The sequence below is a fragment of the Daktulosphaira vitifoliae genome, unplaced genomic scaffold (genome assembly GCF_025091365.1).
Source record: "Daktulosphaira vitifoliae isolate Bord-2020 unplaced genomic scaffold, ASM2509136v1 Scaffold_3, whole genome shotgun sequence".
NCBI lineage: Eukaryota > Metazoa > Arthropoda > Insecta > Hemiptera > Phylloxeridae > Daktulosphaira > Daktulosphaira vitifoliae.
The window spans coordinates 22,324,019-22,335,993 of record NW_026099574.1 but is presented as its reverse complement, the minus strand read 5'-3'; the positions used below and the strand labels follow the sequence as shown (position 1 = coordinate 22,335,993).

At 23.1% G+C, this 11,975-nt stretch overlaps 2 protein-coding genes across 4 annotated transcripts; one reads left to right on the top strand and one right to left on the bottom strand.

Moving 5' to 3' along the window:
* Positions 1–458: 458 nt before the first annotated feature.
* On the bottom strand, positions 459–7,932 carry LOC126901926 (protein virilizer-like). 2 transcript variants are annotated; one of them, XM_050678869.1, is made up of 9 exons: positions 7,821–7,932; positions 7,614–7,720; positions 7,401–7,546; positions 6,061–6,150; positions 5,242–5,449; positions 2,020–5,166; positions 1,438–1,625; positions 1,300–1,381; positions 459–796 (listed from the first exon to the last, which is right to left on the bottom strand). In XM_050678869.1, the coding sequence occupies exons 2-9, from the start codon at positions 7,699–7,701 to the stop codon at positions 618–620; spliced, it is 4,128 nt and encodes a 1,375-aa protein (XP_050534826.1). In that variant the 5' UTR covers positions 7,702–7,720; positions 7,821–7,932; the 3' UTR covers positions 459–617. The 2 variants fall into 2 exon arrangements, with proteins under 2 accessions (XP_050534826.1, XP_050534827.1); XM_050678870.1 differs by lacking the exon at positions 7,821–7,932 and having other exon boundaries at positions 7,617–7,814.
* A 306-nt stretch (positions 7,933–8,238) lies between these two features.
* On the top strand, positions 8,239–10,064 carry LOC126901938 (translocator protein). 2 transcript variants are annotated; one of them, XM_050678896.1, is made up of 4 exons: positions 8,239–8,531; positions 9,121–9,235; positions 9,584–9,678; positions 9,736–10,064. In XM_050678896.1, exons 1-4 carry the CDS (start codon positions 8,511–8,513, stop codon positions 9,913–9,915), a joined length of 411 nt encoding a protein of 136 aa, XP_050534853.1. In that variant the 5' UTR covers positions 8,239–8,510; the 3' UTR covers positions 9,916–10,064. The 2 variants fall into 2 exon arrangements, with proteins under 2 accessions (XP_050534853.1, XP_050534852.1); XM_050678895.1 differs by having other exon boundaries at positions 8,241–8,542.
* Positions 10,065–11,975: the final 1,911 nt, after the last annotated feature.

Below are 11,975 nucleotides of genomic sequence, written 5' to 3'. Positions count from 1 at the left end.
TTTTTATCTATTTCTTTTCTTAAACTTTAAAATATTAATAAATAAATATGAAATATTTCTAGTTCGTCATAATCATTTTATTTGAGCTAAAAATTATTTATTTTTAATATGTGTAATTAGCAATATTACACAGCTTCACAAAATTAAAAAACTTCAGTGTAAAATTATTATGTAGAAAAAGTCTGATTGTCAATGGGTTTCATTGATGATTTTAAAATGTTAGCTATTTTCTTATAACAAAATATGTTATATTTTAAATAAATTATAAAAAATGATAATTTTAAATAATCCGTTATCAAAACTTTATTGTCCAATGAAAAAAATAAAAATACCAAATTTTAAGGAAAATACTTTTCATTAGTTTGCAAATTTTTGTTTAAACGTAAAAGAACATTTTTAAAATGGCTTATATTCTTATGAAGTAAGATGCACTAATTAATAAAGTATTATTTATTATCAACAAAACATTATTTATTTAGTATAAAAATAAATGCAAGTACTATAAAATATAGAAGTAACATTTAACACTTTCCTATTTTGAAAAGAATGTATAAATAAGTTTTAGAACATAATTCATACGAACATATAGCATGGTTCTATTAAAAAAAATAGTAAAATTATCTCCTGGAAAATGTTCTATTTTTTCTAATTGATTGAGAAGCTTCTAATCTAAGCTGTCTCCATTCAGCTATTAATGAATGTCTTTGAAGCTCTAAATGTCTACTAGTAAGAGTTTGTCGATAATTTGCGCGTAAATGAGCTAAAGTGCTTGCGTGTGTATGCCAATTTTGCATACCTAAAAAAAAATTAAACATCAAAATTACTTTTTGTTTAATTAAATCAAAGTGGAACAATATAAATTTTTAAGTTCTATCTCTCCAAACCTACGCCAACTATTTTGGTCTCCTTTATTCAAAAAGCGAATAATAAAATTAGTCAGCCTTGTATTTTTCAATTTTTCAAAAAAATTTTTTAGAAAAATAGGTCATTTATATTTAAATGACACTTCTCATTTTAAGTCTTGTTTTTTGAATGCCTAGAACCTAGTCAGCATGGGCCTGCATTCAATTTACCTTTTAGGAGTATCAAATAAGTTTTCTAAATGGCATCTTAAATATTTGACTAGTTTATAAATAAGAAAATAATTATGATAAGAAAATAACTAGTCTACAAAGTAGAATCACTGAATATACAAGATAAGTTCATTAAAATTTAAAATTGTATGCCAAAAAAAGAAAATGTATTACTTTATAGATATATGTTTTACAAAAAATATTATTAAAAACAATGAATTATTACTTATGTGGGTCTTATAAGAATTCAGTATATTGTAAGTACGTTCATATGCCATCTGCCTTTCTCGTAAAGTTATATTGAGATCCTAAAAATATATAATTAGTGACAGAATAAACAATAATAGTTACAACTATTTGATACCTGAATAGGTTGTATAGGTAATTTATAACAATGTTGACGGGAACTTCTACTTTCTAGTGCAACAAAATCATCAACATGCAATGAAGGTGGGCGTGATGTATTTGGTAATCGATTACGAAAAGTATCTTGTCTTTGAACAGCTCCCAGTCTACTAAAAACCTTATGACGAGTAGATGGTGCAGAAACAACTATAACAAAAGTAATATATTTAGTGTCAACAAAATTATACAAACATACAGCTATATATATGTATAGGGTAGACAATAGTGTTTTAGGGATTATATAGGAGTACAATTAATATATACCCTAGAAGAATAATACTTATGTAGTATATATATATTGAAGGGTATAAGCTTACAAATCAGTGGTATACCTTAAATAAAGTAAAGGATTTTTGTAAAATCACCTCTGAGGGTAGAACAGATATAACTAGTAACTTTTGATCTAATAATTACTGTCATAACTTTTTTTTTTAACAAGTTTACATTTTTATTTTTTTTTAGTTTAAAACATTTTTTATTTTTAATAATAAAAAGGAGAAAAAATTAATTATGTATATTTTTATAATTTTAAAATAGTTACCAGGTGTACTTGGAAGAATATCATGGGTTTTTTTTTTAATAGATTCTTCCTCTTTTACAACAATAGGCTCTGATTGAACAATACTATAATCTTTAGTAAATAAATTACTTATATTATCTTTAACATTGAATTCAGGATATAACATTAAAGTGTCTTCCAAATTACATTCTACTAAATCATTAGTATTTTCAATTTGAGTATTGAAGTCAATAATTATAGAATCTTCTTCAAGATTATCAACTACATAAATAGATCGTTCTTTAAACAAAGATGTCAGTGAGCTAACAATAGGAACTTGAGGCTCTTCTAAGTCAAATGATATTCCATTATCAACATCTAAAAGTTCAATCAATTCTAAAATACTTTTGAGGTTTACAGAATTTTCCATTTGCATGTTTTCTTTTAAAGTACAAAGAGGATGGTCTGCTGTGGATTTCTCCCATTGTAAATAAGTTTTTAGCTGCAATGTATTAATGAATAATTTTCTGTTAATTTTTAAATTGTTACTTATACATGATATTAAAAGTTGAAGAAATAATCTTAATAAATCAGAATTAGCATTCTCCTGGTTTATATTTCTTGAGAAACTATTTAAAACTATATAAAAAACATTTGGATGAATATCCAAAACAGTTTTAAAATTGTAAAATCCATAATCAGTTTTAATAATTGTTAATAAAGTTTTAAAAATCAAAGATAAGTTTTCAGTATCTGAGTGTAATTCTAGTAAATTAATAAGTGCACTTATAAATTCATAAAATAATTGTTTGTCTGGAACAGAATTATTTATTGTAATAATATCAAAGTTACTATTAATCATAATATCAGTATCACATAAAAACTTTATTAATGTAATTGCACTTCCTTGCTGATCTATTATTTTTTCACATATTTTTTTAATAAAAGTTTCATAGTTTTCTTGAGTTTTTCTTTCATGTAATATTTGCAAAACTGCAGCTTTAATAGTAGAATGTTCACACAGTTTAGTCAATAAACTAAACCATTTATCAAAATATAAAGTATTATTAGGATTAAGTAATGCATCAAGTATAGACTCAGTAATTAATAAACATAAAGAAGCACTTAAATCTGATACTTGTACACAAAAACTCTTCAAAGGTGTTATCACAGTACTACTTACACCCAAAATAGAAATTAAATCAATTACATCATGACTGACTTTATTTAAATGTTCAGCCCATAAGTTACGATAAGATGTCATAGCTGATAATGAGTTATCATCTAATGGTTTTAAAGAATGAATGGGTAATGGTAATGGAAGTAACTCACATAATATAATCATTCCAGGTAGAAAATTAGATGGGCTGGATAATGTCCACATTATTATTTCATTGATCAAGTTAGAACCTAAATTATATTCTATGAATGTTAGAAATGTTTTATGTACATCTTTTGATACTCTAGTTGCTTCTTCTTGAGCTTCAGAAGAATATTCAATTATATAATGCATTAAATTGTACAGTTTTAACAAAACTTTTATTGGAGTTAAATCTTTATAAGAATTTCCACTATTTTGAATTAATAATGTTAACATGCAACGAATTAAAACCATACATGGATTCATGATTGATAATACTTTAGTACCCAAACCTCCAGCTAGTTTCCAAACATTTAATGAAGGCTGTTTATAGTGGTCACATATGTTTTCAACAATTTTCAAGAGATATTCTAACATATCAAAAGAATACATTTGTAGTATAATATATTTATATTTTAATTCAATAAAATCTTCATTATTTTTAAAAACCATTTCATATTCAGGAGCAGCCAAATATTTTAAAATTCTTAGACTAGTTATTAATGTTTTATCAAATGTTAAACAATTTTCAGTATTACTTTTTACATTATTACACAATTCAGTTACATCATCATGAAAAAATGATGAATATTTCATTGTAGGAAAAGTCCAAGCAATAATATTATTCAAACAAGAGTGTTTACACGACAATTCATATAATAAAGGTCCATACTTTTCTAAATAGCTTATATTTTCTGATCCCTCTAAGATAATATTTAATAAATCAGATGCATATATTATGTACAAATCATTATTTGTTGATTTTGTTTCCACAAAGTATTTAAAGTAATTCACAATTACATCCATATTATTCCCCATAGTCAACACAGTCACTACAGCTTGTTTTCCAATTGGAGATTGAGTAAGACAAAATACATCATGTAACACATCAACACTTTCTATTAAGTCGAACTTGAAGTTTTGTAATAAATTACACTCCCAAAAGTAGATCAAATAGTCAACAAGAGATAGAACTTTTATTCTGTAAATAATGTTTATAGCAAGTTGTGGACTAATATTGTTTAAGATTTTTATTAAATTATTCAACTCCTTATATCTGCAACCTAAATATCTAAGACCATGTTCTAAGTCTAACAAGTTTGATAGAAGATTAATAAGGTTGTGTTCAATTGAATGTAAAGAGCTGTTTGATATTTCCAAGAGTACAACAATACGGTTCAAAAAATTTGAATCATCAAAAAGTCTATAAATAGTAGGATAAACATCTGAATGTTTTAAAGCTGATGCAAGTTCAAATTGAGCTCTGGCTTGTAAGAATCTTTTTGGGCATCCCATTAATATTGGTGCTCTTATAAAAGTAGTATTGATTTCTGATATACAATCACTCAATATTGACACACAATTATCATCTAAAATATCTAAGTCTGTATTCATTTTATGTAATAATTCATAAAAATGAATTTTTCTCAAAATGCTAGTAAGTAAGAAACATACTCTTGGTCTCTCATGCATTCCAAGTATTTTTAATAAAGTTTGATATCCATTTAAATCATTAAAAGTTTCAGAATATAAAAATAAACGTAAAGGCTCAGGACCATTAAGGCTGGAATCCAGTGTTCGTAAAATGTTTAACTTAAGAGATAAGCACATATGTTCAGCAAAATATAAATTAAATAATTTAATATGTACTTGATGATGTTTAATTAAATGCTCTGCTAAACTATCACTATACTGACATAGTACCTCAACTAAGTTTAAACCAACTTTAAGATGGCGTATGATTAAAGTAGACATTGATGAATGACTTTTTGAAGCACATTCAAAATTAAGCGTTAAATTCACCAGGTCAAACACTTTATGATAATAATCTAAAAATTTAAAAAATGTATAAAAGCAAAGTTATAAAAAAATTATAATATTACATTATTAGTTGTATAACACACCTGGAATATCTAAAATTTGACTTATGTTTTTAGGTAAAATTTGAATAATTTCTTCAACAGTAGATATCCAATTTTCATTAATATCAGAAATTTCTAACTTTAAACACTCAAAATATTCAAGTAACCTGGATGTTTCTATACATTTTGAATGGTCTTCTGATTTCCTATGCATTAAGTCATATACTGATATTGTTGGATCTTGAATACACTAAAAATTCAAAATAAATACTTATATGTCAATTATTGATATTAAGATGTAACTATTAAAAATCTGGTTTTTATTCTGTTATAAAATAGAAACAATGTTTGGGTATTAATTATGTTATCAACTATAAAATTGTTTAAATATCATAGGTGCAACTAGAATAAAATGTTTTAGAATAATAAATAAATTTCTCTCGCTAAACAATTTTTTATATAACAACAAACATAATTTCCTAGATTTTTGTGAGAAAATTATTTGTCAGTTAATATGTTAATTCTGTTTATTTACTCTAGTTGCACTTATGATAATTTAGATTTAATTCATATTTTTGATTTGTTACAACAGATTTCTAAATTTTCATACAAAAATTAGAAATAAGTTAACATAAATTATTTAGGACTACATTTTTATTAGTCAATTTTATATAAATAAATTTGGCTTAAATTATTTAAATAGTATAATAAATATACAGTTTAATTAGTTAAGTTACATTAAAAATAACTAAAATATTATACAATATATGAACTTTGAATAATTTTATTATTTATAAAAACAAGTAACTCATACTATTCATTTATTATTTTTTAGAAATGTATACTGAAATATTTAATTACCCTTAGTGGATTTGCTTCAAACAAAGAAGGATTGAATGTTTTGTTGAAATCTTCAAAGCAATCATTTGAATTAGCTTCTATGTCACTTCCCTAAAAAAATGTTTTTTTCCATAATTCAAAAATTAACCTATTAGTTATTTGTTATGAAGTTAAATTAAAACATATATGAAAGTTTCTAAATTAACTAATATAATATCTGTCTTATTATCTTACATTTAATTTATTGAACTAACAAATTTATTGTATTTATTTATTTATATAAAATTTCTAATTATTAATATGACTTATCCAATCAGTGGGGTATTTTAAAATTTTATGTTCCAGTTAATAGAATTTACCATCCTCCATTTTTTAAGCTATTCCTGCCTAGTAAAAATTAAGTGATAAATTTGCCAAAAAATGTTTAATGACTTAAAATGTACAAATTTTACAACAATACTTTCATAACATATTAAGTGAGTTAAGTCTATTTCCATGTTAAGAAAAAATTCATTGTTCTAATCAGAAAATTCTATGTTAAATTTGTCAATGAAATATTTATAATTTGTTGCAAAGTCAAAAATATAAGAAAAAATTTCAAGTTGGATTAATAAAAATTTTTTTTTTAAATTTAAATTATTTAATTACAATAACAGATAAAAAAATCAATATTTATTATTTTTTTTTTAATTTAATGATATAGAACTACCTTAGTAATTAAGCTAGTGTTTAATTATAATTTTATGTCACTAAATATAAGACAGAAAAAAAGTGTGTTTTTATAAGTACATTTTTGTTTTTAGGTAAGTTGATTTTTTCCAGTTACTTAGTACTAATTTAAGGTAAAAAATACATATTGATTAGCTTTTAACTTACCTTTTATTCCTTCTAAAATTAGCATAACATGTTAAAAAAATTGTTCTAAGTCATCTTGTTGAATTTTAAGAAATATAATTTATTTAACACCATAAAATTGGTTTTGATTAAAGAAATTATGATTACTTTTTTTTTGAATTGTTACTTAATTTTAAATGTTTTCTATCAAAATAATATTAGTTCAATCTAATATTTAGCTATTTTATAAAAAAATTGTTTAGTTTTTTGATTGATACAAAACTTGTATTACATTAAATTATAATAAATTATAGCTAGTTTTCCTTTAATTGTTGGGAGCATTTATAAAAAACATCTATAGTACAACAAAACTTAAACTACCCTTTGTATAATACTGTATGGGACACCATGGCTCGCCTCTAGCCACGGTTCACATATCCCTAGAGTAAATACACAAATATGGTCAATGAATTATTTCATATAATACAAGAATATTTATAACCTATCAAGTAATTATTTTTTAATACCACATCTTCAAATTCATCACTGTCTTCTAAAGCCATATCATCATCGCTACTTATTTCTTCTAAAAGCATATCTTCTTTTTTTTCTAATTGTTTTATATTACTTAGTACTTCTTTACATTCATTTTTTGATTGATCTTTTAGCAAATCTAAAATTTATAAAAATATTTAAATAAATAATTTTGAAAACTTACATAAAGAACTATTATTAGTTACTACTAGAAATTTCTGTAGACTGATCATTCACAGATGACACTAGCGGCAATGTTCTAATCAATTTTTCAATATTTTTTTCAGAATTCATTTTAATCAATCAAAATTTCCTATATTAATCAGGAAACCCTTAATTATCATGTGTTTTCTACATTTGATTTAATATTTCAATTATTTAGCAATTAAAAATAACTTTAATAAATTATTTACTAATTTTGTTCTAAACAAGTTATTATACAATTCAGAACTAAATATGAGTATTTCACTTATGTAATTATTATAATAATTATATTATTATAAAAAATGTATTTATTTTTTTAAATTATAATTGATGCTAAATTAAGAGATAATTTATTGTAATTTCTTAAGAAAAGATAAAATGATTTGACTAACTCATTGATCTTTAGGTACTATTTCTTCTTATCGTTAGTTCTTATCATTATCTTTGTATTGATAAAAGAATAGATAAACATTAACTTCATAAAATCAAGTTCTTTAAATCTCTTCCATGAAGTTAGTTCCCGATATTAACAGATAAGTAACCATTGATAAGATTTTAGTAACCAAATTGGTTTATCATGAACATTAGGTTGCAGCATCAGTTTTTATCAATGGGTTTTCTTATTAATAATTTTTAATTAAAAGTAATTTTCATAAACTAGTTAATAGTTTTAATAAACGTTTTATCATAATTTTAATTTAAAATGGTGTTCGTTATTGTGTGATTAAATTGTAATATGAATTTTTATGGTCAATACAGAGATAATTTGTTCAAGAATATTTGTATAAAACATAAATAAATATTAATTGAAAGAATAATCATGTCTAATTTCAAAATTCCATGGTTGTCTTTAACATTAACTACCTTACCAAATGTAGGTGGCTTTATTGGTGCAATTTATGTTCGTGAAAATGTTAAAGGTTGGTATGAGGTAAAGTATCCATGTAGTTCTAATATAAAAGAAAAATGTATTTTAACTCTAAAGCAATATGTCCCTTAATAATTCACCTTTCTGACCTAATAATAACAATTAAGTTAGCAGCGATTTTTCCCATTTAGTTTTTGAATGCCGTGTTTTAAAAACAAATCATTCCATATTATTTAGCCATTTATCTAGTCATAATATCTTCCCAATTAATTGTTCCACTATTCTCAACTCAACCTCCCCCAATGTAATATCACTAATTATTTCTTTTATTAATGCACCTGGTTTTTTCAATAAACTTTATTTATTGTAACATTTACAATGTATCTGATATTTTTATTTTTTAATTTTATCATGTAAGTAGTCCTAAATAATAAATTGTACTTTTTTTTTTTAACTTAATTGTTATTTTTTACTACTGATTGTTTAGCTAAATTAATACTTTGTATTCAAAGCTAAAAAAAAATAAATTATAATAAATAACTAAATCATATAAATTATATGAAAAGAATTTTTTCCTAATTATGATTAAATTTAATGTACACATAAATTTAATAAAGTAATTTTAAATGATTGGAATACAGACATTAGATCGACCATCATGGAAGCCTCCTAATTATATGTTTGCTCCAGTTTGGACAACTCTATATACAGGAATGGGTTATGCATCATATTTGGTATACCGAGATGGATTTAATGGTAAAAGTTTCTTATCTTAAGTTATCAATTTTTATTTAGAGAAAATTTTAGTTTCAAAACTCCTAGATAAATATTTTAAATAGATCACTTATTAAAACTATTTAATCTATAGTTGAATAATGATGAAATTAATTTGAAAGGCTATACTTCTTAAAAATAGATATAGATTACTTCTAATATTCCATTAAAAACTAGCATGAAGAAATACTGATTTTTTACTATTATTTAATAGTGTGGAAAAGAAATTTAATTAAAAAATCAATATACATTTTCTAAATTTTTAGAGGACTATGCTTCCTGCTAATTGTGCATTGAATTTATGTTTTTTTTTTTACAATTGTTTTACAGGAACAGCTAAAATACCTTTGTTACTTTATTCATCACAATTAATTCTCAATTGGGCATGGACTCCTTTATTTTTTCATTTACATAAATTAAAATGGGTAAGCTAAATTTATCATAGAAATTATGTTTAGATAATTAATTGATTTCTATTCTAGAGCTTATATGAAATTTGTGCTTTATGGACTAATGTGGCTTTATGTGCTATTGCTTTTTATCGAGTCAATAAAGTAGCTGGGTGTCTTATGGTTCCATATTTAGGATGGCTATCATTAGCTACAGGTTTAACTTATTACATTTATACAAACAACAAAGAAATATCAATTAAAGAAGAATAACGATTATTATTCATTTTTAAGTATAGTGTCAGGTAAAGGTATAAAAATCATTAATTAGTAGTCATTGTTTATAATTTTATAATAAGGTTATTTATATTAAAAAAGGTAATTTTGGAATGAAATTAAATAATATATTTGTTATATATTTCTCTATGTTTATTTATTTCTATTAAATTCCTAAAATTCCAAAAATAGTTTTAAAAAATGAAAGCTGTTTCATTAAAATAATAAATTGCTTTTATTAAGGCAAGTTTCCTCTTTTTTTGAAGATTTGTAGTATTTAACATCTCAAATATTCTCTAAATTTTCAATTTTACATTTATCTATATGGCTTTTTATAAAAAAACTAAGTACATTAAGGTTTTAATAGAAACCTTCCACATATGTAATAAATTTTTGAAAAAGTTCCAACAAAGTGTTTTTTTGTGATGTAAATCAATATCAAATATATCTTTTTCTTAACTGTGCTGGGTTTTGATTTCCAGTGAAACTTTTGATTGTATAGTACTCATATATTAAAATTATATAATAAATATATAATAAAATTAAATATTATTGTCTTAAAAAATTTCTAAAAAACAAATAAATAATTGTTTGAGTCTTTAAAATTTATTACACATTAAGAGTTTTTTAGTTTATTATCATATATTATAATAAAAATTAAATATTAGCTTCGATGCGCAGCTGAGAAGATATTAATTTTACTGTTTTTTTTTTTTTTGTGTGTCTGTCACTACTTTTTCTCAACTCTCATTGGGCAGATTTCTTTCAACAATACATCAAAAGATCACAAATTGTATCTAGTTGAAGACATTACCCTTAAAAATTGAAAAATTTTCTCTCGTTCCCTGCAAACAGAGGAAATCTCCAAAAAAATTACAAATTTAAAAATCGGTAAATTTTGTCATTTTTTTTTTCACTTTTTTCCTTAAAACTATCATAACTTTTTAAAAGTTCACAAAACAACTTAATTTTTTTTTTATGAAACTATATATTCCCCTTTCATTCAATATCATTTTTTTTTTTGAAAATATTCCGGAACTACTGCATCCTTTAAACATATGTCAAATTAAAGCTTATGTCAGTCATGTACTATAATAAAAAAAAAAAAATTTGTCCTGACGACCTATCTTCTATGCACAAATGGTTACCGTATTCAAAAATATGCTACTTTTGTATTAAAATTCTGGGTTTTGTATTTTATTTTATTTTAAAATATCTTATTAGGAGAATACACTGACTTTCATGAATATTATACAATTTAATTGACATAGAATAAAGTTCATAAGACATAAAAAATTAAACTTATTAAAATTTTTTTACTTTTTTAAAGTCAAAAAAGTAATTTTTAAATTTGAGTTGGCTTAAATAGCCAATTTTATCATGTGACGAAAGCAACCCCATAATTAAAAAAATACTATTTTTGTGTTAAAATTTACGACTTTAAATTGTTATAACTTTTTGAATAGTATATGTATCAACACAATTTTCTTTTTTCTAAATATATTATATATACCTTTTTCATATAATATAATTTTTATTTAAATTGAACAATTTTCCTTTATACATGGGGCTTTCAAAACTTGAAAAATACGTATAAAAAGTAGATCTTTTTCAACTTAACTTTTGAAAATGTTCCGGAAATACTGTGTCCTTTAAAAATATGTCAAATTAAAACTTATAATAAATATTATAAGTTCAAAAAAAAAAAAAAAAATTTTTTCCGACACCTTTTCTTCTATATGAAAATGACCGTAAAATTTTACGAAACTTATAATTTTTATGTAAAAATCACTGTTTAACATGAAATATAAATAAATTCATTTTTTTTTTTTATTATAAACTTTCACTTTAAAGGACGAAAAAAAGTAGGTTAGAAATTATGACTTTTAACATATTAAAAATAAAAATCAATAATAATTTGAAAAGAATTAATTATAAAAATTATATAATACAATAATTATACAATTTAAAATATTTTGCTTTTGTAATTATCGACCAATTTCTTAGAATTAAACACTATCTACAGATTTGCATCAAAGCGTTTCTAATGATAGTGA

Coding starts and splice junctions, on each gene's coding strand:
- LOC126901938 (XM_050678895.1), top strand. CDS start 8,432: ATGTCTAATTTCAAAATTCCATGGTTGTCTTTAACATTAACTACCTTA. Junction 8,543..9,120: donor ATGTTAAAGGTTGGTATGAG/GTAAAGTATCCA, acceptor ATTGGAATACAG/ACATTAGATCGACCATCATG. Junction 9,236..9,583: donor ATACCGAGATGGATTTAATG/GTAAAAGTTTCT, acceptor ATTGTTTTACAG/GAACAGCTAAAATACCTTTG.
- LOC126901926 (XM_050678869.1), bottom strand. CDS start 7,701: ATGAATTCTGAAAAAAATATTGAAAAATTGATTAGAACATTGCCGCTA. Junction 6,151..7,400: donor GTGATGAATTTGAAGATGTG/GTATTAAAAAAT, acceptor ACATTTTTTTAG/GGAAGTGACATAGAAGCTAA. Junction 1,626..2,019: donor TATTCTTCCAAGTACACCTG/GTAACTATTTTA, acceptor CTTTTGTTATAG/TTGTTTCTGCACCATCTACT.